Source organism: Erythrolamprus reginae, chromosome 4, assembly GCF_031021105.1.
Source record: "Erythrolamprus reginae isolate rEryReg1 chromosome 4, rEryReg1.hap1, whole genome shotgun sequence".
NCBI classification, from domain to species: domain Eukaryota; kingdom Metazoa; phylum Chordata; class Lepidosauria; order Squamata; family Dipsadidae; genus Erythrolamprus; species Erythrolamprus reginae.
The window spans coordinates 68,433,078-68,455,536 of NC_091953.1; the positions used below are offsets into that span (position 1 = coordinate 68,433,078).

Below are 22,459 nucleotides of genomic sequence, written 5' to 3' on the forward strand. Positions count from 1 at the left end.
TTTTAATTTGATATGAAAATACAAACCTAAATTTATTAATTTTTTTAATTTCAGTTATCCAGCATGGAGATCCCACATCAAGGTGTCCAAGTTGAAGGAGATGGTTTCAGTCATGCTATTCGTTTATTAAAGTAAAAAAATAATAATGTAAAATTCCACTTATGCTTAGAATATTCTATATTGATGAAAAGGAAATTATGTAATATTTCAAATAATCATTTTTTTCATTATTTCCACATTATTTATATTGTGAATGTTTTTATGATAATTGTACAGCAAACACACACACACACACACACACACCATTTTAAGAACAAGAATATTGTTATTTATTCCTGAGGAAAACACAATATGCGTACAAGCTTGACAGCTTGGTGTATATCTTTTTGGAAAACATAGTTCTTATGGAGTAGGTATTATTAAGCCTAATGACTTTCAGATTTTAGATGGCTATTTTCACTGACTTTCATTCATATATAAGCACTGTATAAGAAAGCTAATCTGAAGTTTTCAAAGTGTTCCCAGAAACTAACTTTGTTTAGTAGATTCCAAATTCTGTGTAAATTTCTTCTACTGTATATTGTAAACATAAAAAACCCCCAATCATCTGGCATTAAATCTTCCAATTCTGGCCATACCTTATATATTAGTGCTATTCACTAAAATCATAATTGCATTATTTAGATTGAAAAAACTAACTTGAATTGCATGCTTTCTTTCAGAGCTTGAAAGCATTAAATCTCAGTATATTGTTGTATCTTGAACTTTTTTCACAGAATTCCTGCATGTAAGGGTGTTTGTGAAGAGACCCAGAAGGCTCTGGATCATTGTCTTCTTGATTGTACTTTCCGATTGCAAGGTAGAAATAATCGTACATGGGTGGCTGAACTGGTGTTTGCAAACTGCCCACTTATCAGCACTTCTTCCAGGGAGCAAGGTAAATTTCTCAATTGTTCTGCATATTGCCATTCCTCTTACACTTTTTGAGTGTCAAATTGGCCTCTCCCTTTCATTTTGCAGGACCAACTCGTCATGTTTATCTCACATATGAAAACCAGTTGTCTGAACCAGTTGGTGGTCGAAAAGTAGTTGAGATGTTTCTGAATGACTGGAATAGCATTGCCCAATTATATGAATGTATGTTGGAGTTTGCTCGATCTTTACCAGGTATTATTATTATTGTTGTTGTTGTTGCTGCTGTTGTTGTTATTGTCGTTGTTGTTGTTGTTATTATTATTAATTAGATTTGTATGCTGCCCCTCTCCAAGGACTCGGAGCGGCTCTCAACAATAATAGGTACAATAAAATACAAAGCCAATATAAGCTATATTAAAAAAACCCATTATTATAAACAATTAACAATTCTAAAACAATCATACCAATCTCATATGTTGAGTCAGGAAAGGTAAGGGGAGAATCACTCCCCCCCCCCAATGCTTGATGGTATAGATGGGTCTTCAACATTTACAAAAGGCAAGGAGGGTGGGGGCAATTCGAATCTCAGGGGGGAGTTGATTCCAGAGGCTTGGAGCCGCCATAGAGAAGGTTCTTCCCCTAGGTCCCGACTTCATTTCTCCACTTGGGGGCAGTGATCGACACAGTGGAATCCAAGAATAATTTTCCCAGGATCGCCAATCCAGCCTGAGAAATCTGGCAGTACAAGTTAGAAGAGAGTGCACGGTCCCTCTTCATCTTCTCTCCCAACTCCTGGGAAAGATGATCTCATGCATTTCCATCACTCCGCGGGCATGGCTCCATTCCAGGAGTCTTCCATTGGTTCCTTCTTCCTTATGAGAGGGAAGGAAGCAGCAACAGTCAAAGAAAAGTCCAGGTAAAAACAGAGGTGATCCGGTTTCTTTAATGATGGACCTCAGAGGCCATCACCAAAGGCTGCATGTTCCGAGAGCCAGACCACCTGATCCTGACCTTCGATGCCAGCCTCTTCAGTCCTACAGGCTTCTCCTGTTCTTCGTCCTTGCTCATATCAGCCTCTGGAGATTCTGGAGGCTCTGGCTGAATCCCTGCCTCTGGCACCAAGCCTTCCCTAGACTCCAGGCCTGGCCCAGGTTCTTCCTCAGCCTCCTCGCTGTCCGATTCTGCTGCCAGCTGCAAAGGCTGCTGGTGGACCACAACACATTGATTGGAACATAGGTGGAATTCCTTGGATGTCCAGAGTGCTCTCAAGATTTATATATAACAAACTTCATCTTTCCAGAGGTCAGAGTCCCTTCTGTTATCCTTTCAACCATCTACATTGGGGACCAATATCACTTTTCCACTGTAGGGAGGTGTATCAGGTCATTCATTGCCAAGGCTTATGAGAGCCAGGCCTTGCCTCTGCCAAGACATATCACGTCCCATTCCATGAGTAATGCTGCCACATCGGCAGCATGGGTGTCACAGGCTTGTCAAGATATGTCACAAGTCTGTCAAATGGCCACCTGGTCCATTCCCTTTCGTCTGCCATTATAAGTTGGACTCCTATGCATCGGCTGAGGCAAACATTGGCAGATATGTTCTTCCACGTGTTCATTCAGGACAGGGGACTCAGAGCCAGGTCGCGCCCTCCTAATAGGACAGCCAGATTTGGTATGTCCCATTCATAGATGCTGTCTCCACTAATATGTAGAAGGGGCATTAGTCTTATCTGATATGCTCCTTCTCATGGATCTGGATTTGCGTCCAGTCCTGCATCAACAATGACTTTGGCAACTCAGAGCATATGCAAGTCTGCATCAACGCCTTCATCAAAAAAACGGAAGGCCCATGAGGAGGAGGAGGCGTGTCATCTCTTTTGCAGACTCAGTCGTATTGGATAATGGACAGTTAACCCATTCCTGGATGCTGTCTCCATGTCCACGAGAAGGAGTGTATCAGTAAGACCAACGCCCCTTTGCATAACTATCCCAGCTGCAACACATCCTGACATGATCAAATCAGATCAGATCAAGGTTTGGCAAAAGTTACCCAAAGATTTGAGTAATTGTTATCTACGCTATGGTCACTGCAGTGCACTCCACATGAGTAGTGCCTGGAGTTATAATTGATACAAAATGCAGCGACTAAAACTGAACTGAAAGATATGCTGCATTTTAAAATTGCCTACCAAGCACAATTTAAGAAGTTGGTATTGAATTAAAACCATAAATGGCATAGAACCTAACTATTTGAGAGCTCTCTTCCTTTATGAAACTATTCAATTCTTAACAAACCCTTATGAAGATGTTCCTGCTGTCAGAAGCCTTTTTCTGGCATGTTCAAGACTGTTTTCTCCTTTGCTACTAATCTATGGCACATGTAGGCATGCACTTAGCTCTCACTCCTTTACTGTTTAGAAAATCTGTAAATTGTATCTTTTTCACCAGGATTTTAATTATTGTTAAATAATTTAGGGACTATTCGATTATTATTTTAACTTGTATTTTTAATTAATTTGATTTGATTTGGTGTTTTTTTAAAAGTTAGTATCTTTAAATGATTATCAGATTAGAAAGACAGGATATGTCAACTAAAGTCAAGTGAGGAAAAAAATTGCTGGATGCCAAAGAAAGTGTTCTTAGAAACATTATTTTCCAGGAGTGATAAAAACTCTGCTAATTTTAATATTTTTTCTCTTTTTAAAAAATAAATTTTGTCTCCCTCCCTACTTTATATTGTTAAGAAATACCAAGCCATCTAAATGTTTTCTCAGAAGTTCGGATCTATAACTATAGGAAACTAATTCTTTGTTATGGGACTACCAAGGGAAGTTCTGTAAGTATCTTTGATCTTTCTCTTAAAGCTATGTTAATACTGTACAGTATAGTTATTGTCTTTAAGTATAGTGTCTCTTATTTTAAACACAGTTATTAAGCTGCTACCTTCCATGCTAACATAGGTATTCAGTACAGTCTTGTCTGTATTGTAGTGGTAATTGTTCCCCCCCCCCTCTTTTAGCTTATCATTAGATGTTTTCCCAAATTATGTTTGGGAAATGTTTGATGATAGCTAGCCATATATGTTCAATTAGAATCTCAAATCTTCTCTACTGTATTTCCCTTAATAATGTACTTAAGATCAGTGGATTGTAAAGAAAAGGTGTGAGTTATGAACATGACTAATCAAAATAGAAACGACAGAAGTGGATAATAGTTTGTGTGTTTATGAATAAATTTCAGTCTCTACCTTCATTTTACATATTCTTCTCTATTATGTTTATGCCACAGGTTATATTTTAATCAAATCAAAAAACTGATGTGCCATACTCCCTAAGAGCCTCTGATGCATTGGGAGTTATATTGAATTTATATTATACCAGCAAAGAAATAAAGGTTGTCTTTGTTGGCAAAATATAAATTCAACACAAAAATAGTTTGTCGTGAAAGCAACTGCCTATGAAGGCTCCTTGATTGGGGCTGAAAGGCGAAAGCAGAAACAGTAGGCTCCCGTCCCATAGTTGGGTAGACCAGGTTGCCCTGACAGACCAGTCTGACCAGAAAAAACACATTAGTAGTTGTATTTTTCTGGTGTTTTCAAAAAATATGGCAACATTTATTTAAAACCTTTTTTGTGTTAAAATAGTTACAGAAATTTCCTGGGCTTGGCTATATTCAGTTATAAATAAATATGGAAACATTCATTTATTCTCAAACTTAAGCTAGGGAAGTATATGGTGTCTGTAAGGCACTGTTTATCTTCTACATCCTCCCTATCTCTCTGTAAAGATAAAAACATTAGAAGTATAGTGTCAATTTTTTTCCCCAACTGCAATTTCTTCTGCTTGAATGGAATAAAATATCTTTTTGTTTCTGCAACTTTGTTTTTCCTGGAGAGTGTAGCATGTAAAGACTAGGATCACTAGCCACCTGAGTAGAAACACACAGTATTGACTGATTCAAACTGTAGTCCAGTCTTGTCCATTTTGACTCATAATAGTTCTGTAGGATCTTCTGGTAAGCAGCTTTATTAAGTGAGGTCCTTTTTGTAACTGATTGAACTCAGGATCATCTGTGTACAAAATCTGTAGTGCTGCACTGAGCTATGATTTAACTGATTACATGCAGTTAAATATTTACTAGATAGAAAATAATTTGCTTGGAATATAAAAAATACATACAGTGGTACCTATACTTACGAATTTAATTCATTCTGTGACCAGGTTCTTAAGTAGAAAAGTTCTTAGCTAGAGGTACCACTGTACATGTGTCTTCTCTCTCTCTGCTTTGTGTGTGTCTACACACACACACATACCCCTTGCTATTATTGTATAATTTTCTGAAGCGTTTTGTTTTGTTTTGTTTTGTAGATCAGCATTCAGTGGAACTCTGTGCACCAAAAATTCCACATATCTCTTGGAACCATTGGACCAAACTCAGGTTGCAGTAATTGTCACAATACTATTCTGCATCAGCTCCAAGAGATGTTCAATAAATCACCAAATGTTGTCCAACTATTACAGGTAACTTCATTTGTCAAAATAGAGTTTTGCATTTGAAATAGGGAAAGAATTGAAAAGATGATGCTTTTGCATATGAGACCATAATACTTTATAAGGGAATACAGTAAGCAGAATTTTATCAGCAATTATACGTCTGTTTAGTTTTGCATTCTTACTACTATAATATAGATAGTCCCCATTTCTTCATTTGGTTGTTGTGAATAGAAGCATAAAAGCAACTGATCGTATTTATTTTTGGAGAATCAATTCATGTGCCTACCTGTCATACAGTTATTTATAACTAAAGAATTGTTGCTTTTATTTGCAGGTTTTGTATGATACTCAGGCTCCATTAAATGCTATCAATAAGCTTCCCACTGTACCAATGCTAGGACTGACACAACGTACTAACACTGCTTACCAGTGCTTCTCAATTCTGCCTCAGTCGCCCACACACATCAGGCTGGCCTTTAGGAATATGTATTGCATAGACATTTATTGCCAGAGCCGTGGAGTGGTGGCAATTCGTGATGGAGCATATAGTCTTTTTGACAACAGTAAAATTGTGGAAGGCTTTTATCCTGCACCAGGATTGAAGGTAACTGTTCTTTATACATTTATTCTATGGTACAATTAAAATATTGACTGGAATCATTAATGTTTCAGATATCTTCTGTAAATGGTGAAATTATTTGGAAGGTGCTTTCAAATACCCTGCCCTCTTATACCTATCTTCTCATTAATTTGAAAATGTTGAATTCACAGACCTTCCTGAACATGTTCGTTGACAGCAATCAAGATGCACGAAGACGATCAGTCAATGAAGATGATAACCCACCATCTCCTATTGGAGGGGACATGATGGATTCATTGATATCACAACTTCAGCCACAGCAGCAGGTAGCACATATACATGCACAAATTTAGTATTGTTAAATTGATCATTTGGGAAAAATGTCTATTCTTTCTCCGATCTGGTAAGATAATAAAAATGGAGAAAAAATAAGGGGAAAACCTTTGCTTAGTAACTGAAGATAATACTTCTCCATGTTACGGATGGAGACAGTAGTCACATGGGCTTAGCTTGTTGTCCTAGCCAATCAGGACCGAGCAACAAGTCTTTAAAGACACAGCTGGATCCTCCCCTTTCCCAGTTATTTGCTTGGTCCTGAACTAGCAGGACACTTTGTTGGCTTCTCTTCCTTTCCCTCCTTCTGCTATTTCCTTTCAATTCTTCTTCCACCAGGTGGCTCCATTCATCGTAGAATCTGCAGAAATATGGTAACAATCAATAAGTTGCAGTTTAATCCTTTTAAGTTCCATTCCCTCCCTCCTCCCTCCCATTCCCTGGGGCAGGAATCAGCTTCAGGGGGATCCCGCAGTGAGCTTTCTCAGCGCTTTAAAAGCTGAAATAGCTGGTGGTTTTTCGGCATTCTCAATCAGCTGGCAAGTGGCTTTTTCGCTTTTGGTGTTTTTTCATGCCGCACCCTAGCAACTAGATTCCAGATGTGTTTATTTAACTCTAATCCACTGCAGTGAGTGTCTGTAGCCCAACCTGCTGTTGCCTCGTTGGAGGGCTTAATTTTCTTGACATTTAATTCAATTTCCTGGCGTTTTGGTCTATCACGCCAAATCATTAAAATTTAAAACGCTAACGGCCGCAACCATGCGAGCTGCCGGCGTTAGCCCTGCACAACCTGAGCAAGCCATATTTCACTTTGGCGCCACGCTCACCAACCTAGGCCCCTCTCAGTGGGTCTGCTCTTAATTACTGCAGTTCTTTCTCTCAATACAGGAGCTGTTCAGCTCTTTGGGGGGCTTAGCAGGCCTGCACTTCCTAAACATCTTCTCCCTGGAGAGTCTTTGGGGGAATAGGAGCTGCAGAGGCCTCTTATACCAGAGGCTTAGGCTATCAGTCTGTATCTAAATTGGTTCTTGCCCTACCATATTGGAATTTCCAAATTAATTCCATGGCATTCAAGAATTCCAGGCAAAATTCCACTGGTAGAAAGTGTACTCAAAAGACCCAAGAAAACCTACTAGCGGTGAGAAAAGGAGGGGTAAAGCTCTTCAAAAATTATGTAACAAATCTGTTAAGAGACTGAGGGTAGAGACATGGGAACAGTCCCCTGACAACACAGCTAACTCTGTTCAGCCTACAACAGGGGAGTCCAATCTGGCTCTAGATGAACCCAACCTAGTCAGAGTCCAACCTGACCTTTGGGGTTCAGGGACTGTAGGGCACGAGGAGAGTCAGGTCCCTACACCAGTTTCAGACTCAGCTCAGAAACCTACACCTGACCCTCTCCCCTCTCAGCCTTTTCCACAGGTGTCACCTGAATTTCAGGCCATGATAGCTGCTGCCCTGTCCCAAGCAATGGAGACCAGACTTCAATCTGTTAACCTACCATCCACCTCCTCGACCACCATATCCAAAGACCAAAGCATCTACATTTAGAAAGGCTGCACCAAAGCCCCAGTCTGCTAAGGACTCCTCCTCAGATGATATGGAGGAGGATGAAGACAGAGATGATCCTCTCCACAAAGATGACCCATTCTGAGGTTTGTCTGAGGATGAGGACACCCCTCCAAAATCTCTAGCTCCTTCCTCTATATTGCTACCACACCTTTTCAAGTCACTGAACTTGGAAGCTGCTTTTTTGATGGTAGGTCTGAATTGCCCACCGGCTTAATTCAGAAGAGCCCAAAGGCACCACTGCTACCGGCAAAGAGCAAGACACTGCCCGTTCTTTTCCGATAAACAGCAGGATATGGATGCCATTACTATGCCAAACCTCTTCCGAGAAGCTCTTCTGAAACAGTGGTCTTTCCCAGCCCCCTTGTCCAGGGACAAAAGTTTTTTCAAGATAGTTCCATCCTATGATGACCTCATTTCCTTGCCTAAGGTAGATGAGCCCATCAAATCACTACATCCAGCCGTTGCCATGCCTGGGGAGGCTGAGGAAGTGATGAAGGCTAAGGATCGCCAGATAAAACAGATGCTGAAGAGCCATCAAGCTGATGCCTGGGAAATTAAGGCAACTTTCTCAGCCTCCTTTTTCGCCAGAGCAATGCTACTTTGGCTCCAACAGATCCAACATAGGATTCCACCAGACGACCTCAGGGACCAACAAGATCTTAACAAGATATTTGCTTCAGCCCAATTTGTGGTGGATGCTACGCTTCAAGCATCACGATTCTCTGCAAAGTCCATTGCTGCCTCCAGTGTGGCCAAATGTCTTCATTGGCTCAGACCATAGCAAGCAGGCATACAACAAAAGTGGCAATTAGCAATAGGACCGCTTCAATGCAAAGGCCTCTTCAGAGAGCTTTTAGACCCTCTCCTCACGGAGACCACTGATAAAAGGAAGATTCCTGGACTAACATCAAAAAAGCAGCTTCCAAATTCAACCCTTCCTTTTGGCGCTCCTTTCTCCAACCCAATCAAAACTATATCATTCCAAGGACCCCAGGTCAGTATGCCCCTCAAACCCAAACTCAGTCAGATAGGGGAGCCACAGGTGGCACGTGGAGCCATATCTGCTGTCACACAAGCCATTGCCCTAGCTCAGCTCCAATGTGCATATGTGTGCTGGCCAGCTGATTTGTGGCTCACACAGAGGCTCTAGGAAGCCGTTTTTGGCTTCCAGAGAGTCTCCAGGGGGATGTGGGAGAGTGTTTCTACCCTCCCCCAGCTTCAGAGAAGCCTTTGGAACCTGGGGAGGGCAAAACACGAGGCTACTGGGCCCATCAAAGGTTGGGAAACAGGCTATTTCCAGCCTCTGGGGGGGGGAAACTGTTTTTGCCCCCTTGGGCATTGAATTATGGGTATGGGCACTTGCACATGCACGATAGCTCGTGCACACGCTCTTTCAGCAATGGAGAAAAAAAAGGTTTGCCATCACTGCTTTAGATCCTTTAAACCAGTGTTTTTCAACCAGTGTGCCATGGCACACTAGTGTGCCGTGAGACATAGTCAGGTGTGCCGTGGGAAAATTAAACATGGGTCCCCAAACTACAGCCTGGGGAGGCCATTTATCTGACCTGCCGCCAGCTGCCTCCATCCGAACATAAACATTCCCCTCACAATCCCTCCAGCTATCAGCGACAGGAAGAGTGGAGGCACAGGGAACGCTCACTGACCAATCACCTTCTAGGATGTATCCCAACCACTAATGATGGACCAATAGCAGGCCTCCTCTCATCCACACCCTGGAAGGTCCCTGCTCGGGCTGCCGCGCACTTGTCATTGTGTGGCCGCGGTGAGTAGTTGAAGCTGCAACTCCTCCCCATGGTCCCGATTTCTAATCCTGGTCAGGACTGGAGGTAAATGTTGCCACCACTAGATGAAGCCTCAGCCTCAGCTGGTTATGTCTATCCTGATGGTGTATATAGATATTTGACCTTTTTCTTTTTATAAGAGGCCCCCGCAGAGGGTGATATACAAAGCATCATTTTGTGTCATTTTGGTTGGTGGTGTACCCCAGGATTTTGTAAACTAAAAAATGTGCCATGTCTCAAAAAAGGTTGAAAATCACTGCTTTAAACGATCTAGGTGGTAGATACCCAAACATTCCTATTGGGGGTCACCTGGCCTGATTCTTTCCAGCCTGGCAAGAAACTTGCATGGACTTTTGGATTTTATCCACTATCCAGTGGGGCCTATCCCTAGAATTTTTGTCCCCTCCTCCCAATTTCTATGTCTCCTGCCTGGTTACCTGGAACTGGAACTTCCTAGCTCTTATGGAAGAGGCGATCAACCACCTCATCTCCATTAGAGCAATCCAGAGAGTTTCCGGAAACCAACGAGGCCTGGGGTTTTATTCTGTTTTGTTTGTTGTACCCAAGGCCTCAGGGGGATGGAGGCCCATCTTAGATCTAAAAAGATTGAACCAATATATTAAATATAGAAGGTTGAAGATGCATTATCTTTCTCCGATTCTTGCCTCTTTAAACAAAGGGGACTTCATGGTCTCCTTAGATTTAACAGGAGCATACTTATATATACCTATCCTCCCTATTAGGCAAGATAATATCTTGCATAGGCATCACTCCCTGGGTTAGATTACATGCTAGGTAACTACAATGGTTACTGTTGCCATTTCAGAAGGCTGGACAAAGCACATCACATCGCTCCATTCCAATTCCCCCGCCCGTGACGAGATCTCTCTCCTGGTGACTCTCTTCAGCCATTTCCAAAGGTTCCAACTTCAAGGTCATGAATCGGATAACCTTCACAATGGACGCCAGTCTGTTGGGCTGGGGAGCTCATACCTCAGGTATGGGAACCCAGGGGACCTAATCCCCAACAGAAGCTCAACGTCCTATCAATTGGCTAGAACTTAGGGCAGTGCATCTGGTCCCGAAACACTTTCGCCAACTAATTCAGAGGAAACACCTGTTAATCTTGACAGACAATATAGCAGCCAAGAGCCACATATGCCACCAGGGAGAAACTCGATCCAAAGTCCTGATGCTTGAATCCATGAGACTAGGTCTGTGGGCAAAGAGACATCTACAATCCCTCTCAGCAGATCACATATCGAGGAAGCTCAATCTGCAAGCAGATTGGCTCTCTCGCCAGACACTGGATCCAAGTGACTGGCAACTCCTGCCAGCCCTGTACAACCAAATTTGCCTCCAATTCGGACTCCCTGCAGTTGACCTCTTTGCGACTGCTCTCAGTTCTCAACTTCCTCGATTCTTCTCTTGCTACTCAGAGACGGGAGAGGAAGCGATCAATGCCCTGAGGAGCTCGTGGCCCCAAGCACTCCTCTACGCCTTTTGTCCAATCCTAATATTCTCAGAATTAATTCACAAGATTCTGTCAGAGAACGCACAAGTCATTGTAATCGCTCCTCACTGTCCAGATGTGCATGGTACTGATGTACAAACACTTTCCCTCGCGCCCCCATGTCGACTCCCCATTTCAGTGAACATGCTGCAACAAGGAGCATTCTTTCATCTGGACTCCGACTGGTTTCATCTAACCACTCGGAGATTATCAGGAAGGACAAGGTTACGCCCCGGATGCTATTGTGCTGATGATGCAGGCCTCGAGGCCATCAACCAATTGCATCTATGGACACACCTGGACCAAGTCCTGCGAATGGTGTGAGAAGGAGGGTCTCTCACCTGTGTATGTTCCTCTTCACAAAATGATCAGCTTCTTAATGCAAGGATTCCACATGGGCCTTGCGGCTAACACGCTATGCCATCAAGTTGCAACTCTTTCCTCCGTAATTGCAGGTCCAAGAGGTGAACCTCTTCGTAGTTTCCCTGCAATTCAAGAGTTGATTAAAGGAATAGCTAACACCTCCAGTCATCCACCGTTACCCTGTTTTGGACTTATATCGAATGTTGTCATCCCTCATCTCATCCATATGAACCGCTCAGAGAAGAATCCCTGAGACATCTGTCATGCAAGGTAGCCTTTCTTATAGCTATCACATCAGCTCGACATATTTCAGAGATAGCAACTCTTTTCATCAGACAAGATCTTTGTCAATTCCATCCAGAAAAGGTCATCCTTAGACTGGATCCTACATTCTTTCCTAAGGTTAACACCATGTTCCACAGAACTCCCTTCATCGGTTAAGCATTAGATGGCATACACTGGATGTCACTGGATGTTAAAAATTTACATTGAATGGACCAAATCCTTTCACAAGTCAGAAGCCCTCTTCGTGTCCTACCATCCCGGTTCTCTGGGTACCAAGGTTTCCTCTACAACCTTGGTTAGATAGATCAGGTACACTATCACCAAGGTATACGAAGCAGTGGCCATGCCAATTCCTAGAGGAATTACAGCACACTCAACTCAAAGCGCAGTGACTTCAGCAGCCTGGGCAACCCAAGCATCCTTAGAAGAAGTTTGCAAGGCAGCCACCTGGTATGTCCCATGTGACTACTGTCTCCATCCTTGGCATGGAGAATAGGCGTTGGATACTCGGCTGAACACCTCTTTTCATGCTTGGAACGAAGACTGTAGTCACCTCCCTTCCTAGGTTTACTCACCTTTCTTGTCTTCTTTTTTGTTCTTCTCACACTTACCTGGCCGAGAGTCAACTAAGTTGAAAGCCAACACGAGCCAAGTGTTTTTGGATTCGCGAATAACTGGGAAAGGGGCGGATCTAGCAGTGTCTTTAAAGACTTGTTGCTCGGTCCTGATTGGCTAGGACAGCGAGCTAAGCCCACGTGACTACTGTCTCCGTTCCATGCATGAGAAGAGGCGTTCAGGTGAGTATCCAACGTCTATTTTCAAACAAAAAGGTCAGAGATTTGATACCATTCTCAAGAAGAGCATATATTAGAGCTGGGGTGGCACAGTAGTTAGAGTGCAGCACTGCAGGCTACTTAGAAACATAGAATATTGACGGCAGAAAAAGACCTCATGGTCCATCTAGTCTGCCCTTATACTATTTGCTGTATTTTATCTTAGGATGGATATATGTTTATCCCAGGCATGTTTAAATTAAGTTACTGTGGATTTACCAACCACGTCAGCTGGAAGTTTGTTCCAAGCATCTACTACTCTTTCAGTCAAATAATATTTTCTCACGTTGCTTCTGATCTTTCTCCCAACTAACCTCAGATTATGCCCCCTTGTTCTTGTGTTCACTTTTCTATTAAAAACACATCCCTCCTGAACCTTATTTAACCCTTTAACATATTTAAATGTTTCGATCATGTCCCCCTTTCTGTCCTCCAGACTATACAGATTGAGTTCATTAAGTCTTTCCTGATAAGTTTTATGCTTAAGACCTTCCATCATTTTTGTAGCCCATCTTTGGACCTGTTCAATTTTGTCAATATTTTTTGGTAGGTGAATTCTCCAGAACTGAACACAATATTCCAAATGTGGTCTCACCAGCGCTCTATAAAGCGGGATCACAATCTCCCTCTTCCTGCTTGTTATACCTCTAGCTATGCAGCCAAGCATTCTACTTGCTTTCCTTACCGCCTGATTGTACTGTTCACCCATTTTTAGACTGTGAGAAATCACTACCCCTAAGTCCTTCTCTTCTGAAGTTTTTGCTAACACAGAACTGCCAATATAATACTCAGATTGAGGATTCCTTTTGCCCAAGTGCATTATTTTACATTTGGAAACATTAAACTACAGTTTCCATTGCTTTGACCACTTCTCTAGTAAAGCTAAATCATTTGTCATATTACAGACGCCTCCAGGAATATCAACCCTATTGCACACTTTATAGTCATTGGCAAATTGGCAAACCTTTTCTACCAAATCTTCCCCTATGTCACTCACAAAGATATTAAAAAGAATAGAACCCAGAATAGACTCTTGTGGCACACCGCTTGTAACCAGTCTGCTCAGAATACTCGCCATTAACAACAACCCTCTGATGTCTACGCTTCAGGCAGCTGCAAATCCACAGAACTAACTTATCTATCAGCTCTTTATGTGGAACCGTATCAAAGGCTTTGCTGAAGTCCAGATAGGCAATATCCACAGCACCACCTTCATCCAACACCTTTGTGACATAGTCAAAGAAATCAATGAGATTAGTCTGACATGATTGCCTTCGGTAAAGCCATGTTGGTTTGGGTCCAATAAGTTATTGATTTTTAGGTGCTGATTTATCCTCTTTTTGAGTAGAGTCTCCATCATTTTAACTATAACTGATGTCAAGCTAACTGGCCTGTAGTTACCAGCTTTTTCTCTACTGTCCTTCTTGTGGATAGGCACAACACTGGCCATTCTTCAGTCGTCAGGAACTTCTCCTGTTAAAATTGATTGGTTAAACAAATCAGTCGGGGGTAGCAATCACAGATCTGAGTTCTTTAAGAACTCTCGGTTGGATGCCATCTCAACCCATTGCCTTATTTATCTTTAATCATTCAAGTTCTTCTAAGACATCGGCCTCTAAGATCACTGGAGCTAAATCCCTACAGCTGGAAGCAATGCTATATCCTCCAGCTAACTGCTAGCTTTAGTTCAGCAGTTCAAATTTCGCCACCGGCTCAAGGTTGACTCAGCCTTCCATCCCTCCGAGGTGGGTAAAATGAGGACCCAGATTGTTGGGGGCAATATGCGGATTCTGTAAACCGCTTAGAGAGGACTGTAAAAGCACTATGAAGCAGCTTATAAGTCTAAATGGTATTGCTATTAGATTTCAGTTTGAAATCCTGGAGAGATGACATTCAGTTTAGATAACAGAATTGGTGATGGATCATTGTTGCAATGGTATGTGGGATGACCTTAGGAGACAGGAGGAAAAGCTACTTATGCTGCTGTAGATCAGGGGAAGGCAAAGTTGGCTCTTCTATGACTTATGGACTTCAACTCCCAGAATTCCTGAGCCAATCATGCTACCTGAGCAATTTTGGGAGTTGAAGTCCGCATGTCATAGAAGAGCCAACTTTACTTACCCGTGCTCTAGATCATTGCAAATTCTGTCTTAGTTATTATGTTATTTATATCATGGTATTCTGCAATTTGGTAACTGTGTACAGTTACTTACTGCTAGTATAGCAACAACACTGCTGCTGGCTGGTTGAGGAATTCCCTGTGGATCGGAAGCCATTTCCAAAACTCCTAGGAAGATTTTCTGCCAGTCTTTGGAAGAAAGTAGATTTGTAAGATTAATGGCAGCCTTGCAAGGTAGTCCATACAAGGACCATACAAAGAAGCACATCTAGAAGTACTAGCAAAAACATCTTTTATAAAGTTACACTAACAGAATCTTTGCAATCTCATTTTTATAGTCCCAGGGAGGGTCCTTTCTGAGATGTTTACTATGCCTCCATTCTTTTTGTGGATTCAGCTGCCACTTGTCTGACCATTATCTATTATTTATTAGATTTGTATGCCGCCCCTCTCCGCAGACTGGACTCTTCCTCGTTTCTCCCAAGATCATTCCCATATACCATTACAATTGGGTCTGATGGCTTGGTATAATACAGTTGCCTTATACCTGAGCTGACATCTGTATATGGTGTATCCTAAAAGCGTTATTTTTAGAATTTTTACTGGCCAAGTGTGATTGGACACACAAGGAATTTGTTGTGGTGCATATGCTCTCACTGTACATAAAAGAAAAGATACATTTGTCAAGAATCAAGAAGTACAAAACTTAATGATTGTCATGGGGTCAAATAAGCAATGAGAAAACAATCAATATTAATAAAAATCTTAAGGATACAAGCAAAAGTTACAGTCATACAGTCATAAGTGGGAGGAAATGAGTGATAAGAATGATGAGAAAAAATTAGTAGTAATATTAGTGCAGACTTAGTAAATAGTTTGACAGTGTTGAGGGAATTATTTGTTTAGTAGAGTGATGGCTTTTGGGGAAAAAACTGTTCTTGTTTCTGGTTGTATTGGTGTGCAATGCTCTCTAGCGACGTTTTGAGGGTAGGAGTTGAAACAGTTATGTCCAGGATGCCAGGGGTCAGTAAATATTTTCATAGCCCTCTTTTTGACTTGTGCAGTATACAGGTCCTCAGTGGAAGGCAGGTTGGCAGCAATTGTTTTTTCTGCAGTTTTGATTATCCTCTGAAGTCTGTGTTGGATTACAAAAGAAGCAAAGCTTACGGGATTTCAAGAATGGTAGATACGATAAAGTACCGAATGTGATAAAATAATCCTTGATATTACAATAAGGAGGAAAACACTATTCTACAGAAATAGACATGCATGTCTGTCAGTGGTTTATGTAAAAACAAATTTCATATCAAGCCATTACTTGTGCGTAACAGTTTTGTCATTGGGTTCAAAAATGTTTCCCTATCAACCAAAACTGAAGAAAAGCATTGTTCTCCAAGGCACTTACAAGGAGAGTCCAACATGGGGTATTTCTCTAGTCTCATTGGAAGGGACTGAGTTTAATTTAAATATTATGCAGGTACCGCCCCCTAGCCCAACAGTCATGAAAACTCAGTCGCAGTAAAGGGACCTTTGAGTTTTCTCTCCACAAGTATTTAGTACAGTAGTCCCTCGCTATATCGCGCTTCACCCACCACGGCTTCACTTCATTGCGGGTTTTGAAGTCAGTGTTGGCACAGATACGGCGCTTAGAAGTTTGGAAGGGCAGGACAAGCCAACCAGCCCACGGCTGGGCGAATGATGAGCGGGGCGGGGATTGAGCTCCGGCGGAGGCCCGTCCCCTCGTTCAACCCGCCTCGCCAGTGCCGAGAAGGCAGTCTTTGGAGGCGCGCTTAGTGGTTGGCGGCGGCAGCGGTGTGCTTGGGGTTGTAGAAAGAGCTCCCGGCAGCGCGTGAACGAGCGAGCGCGAGCAAAGAAAGGAACGTGACACGGCGGGGATTTCCAGACTGGGCTCGAGGGCGGGAGAGGAAGTGCTGGGCGGGTGGAGGGGAAAAAAAAAAGAAAAGAAAAGAGAGAGAGAGAAAAAAAGAACCAGCCGGGGCAGCTCACCAGGGACTTTCCAGCCGGGGCAAGGCAAAAAAGACAACGTTTGGCCGAGCTGCTGCAAAGAATAGCAGTGGGTCGGGAATGCTCGGAGGCGGCGATTCTTTTGCCCCCCTCCCCTTCTTTTCCTCAGGCGCAGAGTAAGTAGTAGTGGGGGGGGGGGAAGGTTAGCCGGCCGTTGCTCGCCTCCAGGCATCCGGAGCTGGTGGGAAGGAGGAGAAAGGGAGCAGGGAGCGTCCCCCCTAAAGAACTATCAGTCGATAAATTCCCCATCGCGGATTTCACCTATCGCGGACGGGTCTGGAACGTAACACCAGCGATAGGTGAGGGACTACTGTAAATGATTTCAAATTAGTTGTCATTTTACTTTTTTCTCAAACTGTTTAATGTTTCTTTTTTCTTGCAGGTGTTCTTCAGGAAACTGGCTCCCTCCTTTGCAGCAGTGCACCAGACCCTCCGTGGGTTCTGTCCTCTTGCCTGCCGTGCCCTCCGACACCCCCCTTCTTCACGTACAACATCGAAAGTACGGGGGGGGGACGAATTAATCATGGCCAAAGTGGGCGACCGGGTCACCGACCTCCGTGGTCACACCCGGCTAGTAGGAGGCGGTTGATGTCGGGAGGGGCCTGCCCCGCCCGACGAACATACCAGAGCTGAAGAAACGACGAAAACCTCGAGAGGCGACCTTTCGGCAGAAGTGCTGGGGCAGGAAGACGCCTCAGATGCTCTTAAAGCGCCGAGACGGATGACGGATGCCATTTTTAGAGTTGGAAACGGCGGGAGGAACTCGATTGTTTTTCCCGCTGGTTTCCATAGCAATGGTGCGGCGGCCATGTTTCTTTTACAAAATCAAGGAGGGGTAGAACGGAGCCGAAGACAGCTCCCAGCCACACCCCAGGTTTACCCCAGTAGCACGCAGCTGCATTGGAAACCATAGACCGTTGGTTTTCACTCTCTCTATTCGGCTGCGTGATCCGGTTGAGCCTTCGCTTTCGAGGCGTCTGTGAGTGTTTACAAGGGGAGACAAAAATATGGCTGATACTTCAGCACATTCAGGGGAGGAACTGCCCGCTACAATTCAGCCCTGTACCCCCAAGGGAAAGCCACAATCTGAGAAGAACAAGTCCAAATCTTCTCAGGGAGCCTCACTCAAAGAGGATGAGAAAAGAATAAGGGCGCTTGAGAGACAATTAGAAATGGTGCAAAGACAACAACCAGCTGCCTTGTCTCAGCCCGGCCTCCCCCATGAGTGGAATAGCAGGGGTAGCAGGCTCGGCAATGGAGAAGGGTTGGTCGCCAGAACGCCCCCTACTATCAGCAACAGAGGCCTTTAATGCCCCTCGGCAGTCACAGCCATGGCCCAACTTTTCAACCATTCAGCAAGGGCCACAATATAGCCAGCCCACAGCCACCTTCACACCCTCAGCTGTGGGGCTGAGGAGCTCTCTGGACACATGGCAAAACATGCCTCAGGCCCTTCAAGACTTAATAGCTAATGCGTATTCACAACGGCTAGCAACGGGTGTCCAGCAACATGCTCCAGTGGCCACGAATCCGCCGCGGGCCAGAGACCTGTGGGTGGCCCCAGCTCCATCATCCTTACAGGGATCAATGGAGGAGGAGTTGTTCCCTAGAGACGATGACAGCGAGGATAGCGATGGTCTGTCTGGGGATGAACAACCACCTGAACCCCCGAGCTTTGTAGGCCTTTTCAAACCCTCCCTGTTCAGAATCATGCTTAACAAGGCCAAGTTAGCCTTCGAAGAAGCAGGGGAGGGGAAACAAGCAAAGGAAACCACAGCGCCACCCGCGACGGGGGTGCTTCTCACAGTGCCTAAAAAAGAAACGGAGCATATTCCCTCCTCAGAGATTTTCCTCAAGAACATTAAAAGACCTTGGGAAACCCCGGCAGCGGCTCAGGGGCCGTCTATGATCGATCAAAAATTCTATACATTTGATCAGGAGATGGAATCACTATTAGCCCCTCCAACCATAGACACTCCAGTGGCAAGCTTAGTGTCTACCGCCCTGGTGCCGTCGGAGGTTTCAGATGGGCTAAAGGCTGAAGATAAGAAAGCTGAGAATGTTGTGCTCAAGACACACCAAATGGCAGCCTGGGCCTTACGCGCCGCTTCCGCGGCTTCGTTTTTCAATCGGGCCACTATCCTGTGGATACAGGACATTCAATCCAGGGTGAACCCTGAGGACAGCAGACTTCGCCAAGATTTAAACAAACTGTTGGCGGCTACTGAATTTTCGGCGGATGCCACCGTGGATGCAGCTAAATTTGCATCCAGAGCAATGGCATCTTCCCTGTCATCTCGCAGACTGATTTGGCTTTGCAGCTGGCAGGCGGATGTTAAATCCAAATGGCGCCTGGCCTCCGCACGCTTCCAGAGTGAGAAATTGTTCGGAGACTCCCTAGAAAAGGTCCTTATCGAAGATAAGGACAAGAAAAAGGTTCTACCATGATCCAATAAGAGAGGGGAAAGATGTTTCACCCCCTTCTACAGACGTCAGACATTTCATGCCGAGCCCTCCTCGACAGTCTCCCAGGGATCGAGGGCATTCTCCCTGGGCTCCTTCAACCAGGGAGGCTTCCACACAAAGAAAACATATTTAGCAGACTGGGGCAAGCCCTCTCAGCACGGCCGCCGTCCCTTTAGAGGTTCCAACTTCAAGAGATCCAGACGAACCAAATGACTCTGCAGTGACCTATCCTCTTGGGGGCAGACTTCAGCACTTTGCCAACGCCTGGAAGGCTACATCGACAGACACTTGGGCAATTGCCACAGTGTCCCACGGTTTGAGGAAAGACTTCTCTCATCTACCCCCGAACAGATTCCTTCCATGCCCCCAAGTAATAGATTCTCAAAAGAGACTGTTATTACACAGAGAAATAGTGCATATATTAGAAATAGAGGCGATCGAGGAAGTACCCCTACACCTAAGAGGAAAAGGTTTCTACTCGGTCATATTCCTGGTTCCAAAGTCCTTGGGAGGGTATCATTTAATATTAAACCTAAAATGTTTGAACCTCTACGTGCGTTACCAGAGGTTCAAAATGCACTCCCTCCGTTCCATTCTGCATTCTATACGTCCAAGGGACCTCCTAGCGTCAATATACCACAAGGAGGCCTACTTACATGTGCCGGTATTCCCGGCGCATAGGCAATTCCTACGCTTCTGTTTAAACGAGACTCATTACCAATACAGGACAATGCCATTTGGCCTTTCTTCAGCACCAAGGACGTTCACGAAACTATTGGACGTCTTTACGGCCACTCTCAGACACCGGTCAGTGCGCATTATGGCATATCTCGACGATATCATAATATTGTCGAAGTCCCTGGAACAGGCACATCGAGATCTACAATTTACACTGACCACTCTCCAAATACACGGGTTTACCATAAATTGGGACAAGAGCCACTTAACCCCGACAACATGTCTGGCTCACCTAGGTACCTCCATAGACACGGAATCATGTCAGGTTTTCCTGTCCCAGGAAAGGCAGGCCAATATTCAGACCCTAATACAATCTTTGAGGACTCAACAAAGACCTTCACTGGACTTCCTGTCAAGGATAGTAGGCACCCTAGTATCTTGTATAGAGATTGTGCCCTGGGCCCGGTTGCATCTACGTCCACTCCAGTGGTTCCTCCTACCCTTTCAAAGGAGAAAAACCAGTCACACCCATGTCAAAGTGACCCTCAAGGTGGGGATCAGACATTCCCTGTGATGGTGGACTTCAACAGTGATCCAGAGGGGCTCACCATTCCGAGGTCAAGACTTTGTGACTATAACGACGGACGCCAGCTTGACCGGCTGGGGAGCCCATCTCTCATCCAACATGGCTCAGGGTCTGTGGAATCCACAGGACTTACAGGACGTAAACATCAATTTCCTGGAACTAAAGGCTGTTTCCTTGGCACTGCACAGCTTCTCTCCCCTGGTACAGGGAAGACACGTTCTGATCTTAACAGACAATGTCTCAGCCCGTTCCTACATCAATCACCAAGGGGGAACGAGATCCAGGCGACTGATGCAGGAATCGAAATCCCTGTTCAGATGGGCAGAGGTCCATCTGGCCTCTCTTTCGGCCAAGTACATATCGGGGCAAGAGAACGTGTGGGCAGACTGGCTGAGCCACAGGACTATAGACCCGGCGGAGTGGAGATTGGACCTCAGAATTTTCCAGGAGATAACCAATCGCTTCAGCACAACAATAATAGACCTACTTGCAACGTGCCACATTACATAGCTTTCACGCTTCTTCTACGGGTTCCTTTCTCCGGGAATGGAGGGGGTGGATGCGTTGCGACTCCCCTGGCCAAAGGACCTCCTGTATGCTTTCCCTCCCACTCGCATTATACAGAGAGTCCTGCAAAAGATCCTGGAGGAACAGGCCGAGGTACTGCTGGTGGCGCCATATTGGCCACGGCGAGCATGGTTCTCGGACTTAATGGAACTGTCCATCTCCCCACACTGGAGGATTCCGGACCATCTAATAATCCTCAGCCCAAGATGCATTGTACACCCGGAGCCACAATGGTGGCAACTGACCATGTGGCACTTGAGGGGGATTGCCTGAGGCACCAACATCTGCCTGACACGGTCATAACTATCATGCAAGCTGCGCGTAGGCCATCTATGAAACGCATCTACCAGGCCACTTGGTCGGCCTTCTGTGAGTTTTGCAAGGCTCAAGAGATCGATCCCCAGTCGGCCTTACTGGGTACTGTACTAATCTTTCTACAGGCAGGGCTGGATAAGGGATTAGCCCCCAATAACTTGCGGCATCATGTGGCAGCGCTGTCCACTATATTAAGTCAGGACTATTACCGCCCTCTATCCATGGATTAGGGACTTTTTAAAAGGAGCGTCAAATATTCGTCCGGCAACGGTTCATAGATATCCATCTTGGGACCTGATGCTGGTTCTGCGAGCTCTGACAGCTCCCCCCTTTGAACCGCTGAGGACAGTTTCGTTACGTTTTTTGTCCATCAAGACAGCGTTCTTAGTCGCAATCACCTCGGCTAGACGCGTATCAGAGCTGTCAGCTTTGTCGGTGAGACCTGACCTCTGCCTATTTCACCCGGACAGAGTTGTGGTACGATTAGATCCGAGTTTTATTCCAAAAGTAAACTCCTGCTTCCATAGAGCACAGGAGATAGTATTACCGGATTTCTGCACACATGGCACACACCCATCAGAACTGAGGTAGCATAAATTAGACGTAAGACGTGCAGTTAAAATTTATACCCGTAGGACACAGGCCTTCAGAACATCGGAGGCATTATTTGTATCCTTTTCTTCTCGGAAAATGGGCACGAGGGTTTCATCTCAAACCATCAACCGTTGGATAAGGGACTGCATCACAGAGGCTTACAAAGCAGAATGTCAGACTATTCCTCAGGGAATAACAGGACATTCCACACGTAGTGCAGCAGCCTCTGCGGCCTGGGCTACGCAAGCTTCGATTGAAGATATTTGTAGAGCAGCCACTTGGGCAGTTCCATCCACCTTCATCAAGCATTACCGAATTGACTCTTTTGTCTCCGCAGAGGCAGCCTTTGGGAGGAGGGTACTGCAAAGGGTGTGCTCAACATAAGCGCCCTTGGTCCAGCCTTATCCCTCCCTTTCAT

At 44.6% G+C, this 22,459-nt stretch overlaps 1 protein-coding gene across 6 annotated transcripts in view; it reads left to right on the forward strand.

The window, feature by feature from the left end:
- MED14 (mediator complex subunit 14) overlaps positions 1-22,459 on the forward strand; it is a 130,788-nt gene that overhangs the window by 57,948 nt on the left and 50,381 nt on the right. For all 6 annotated transcript variants that reach the window (XM_070750552.1, XM_070750556.1, XM_070750554.1 and 3 more), the window contains 7 exons: positions 55-131; positions 777-937; positions 1,021-1,167; positions 3,662-3,753; positions 5,285-5,437; positions 5,745-6,014; positions 6,182-6,316. In XM_070750552.1, the coding sequence (XP_070606653.1) occupies positions 55-131; positions 777-937; positions 1,021-1,167; positions 3,662-3,753; positions 5,285-5,437; positions 5,745-6,014; positions 6,182-6,316 (1,035 nt within the window). The remainder of the gene's footprint in view (positions 1-54; positions 132-776; positions 938-1,020; positions 1,168-3,661; positions 3,754-5,284; positions 5,438-5,744; positions 6,015-6,181; positions 6,317-22,459) is intronic.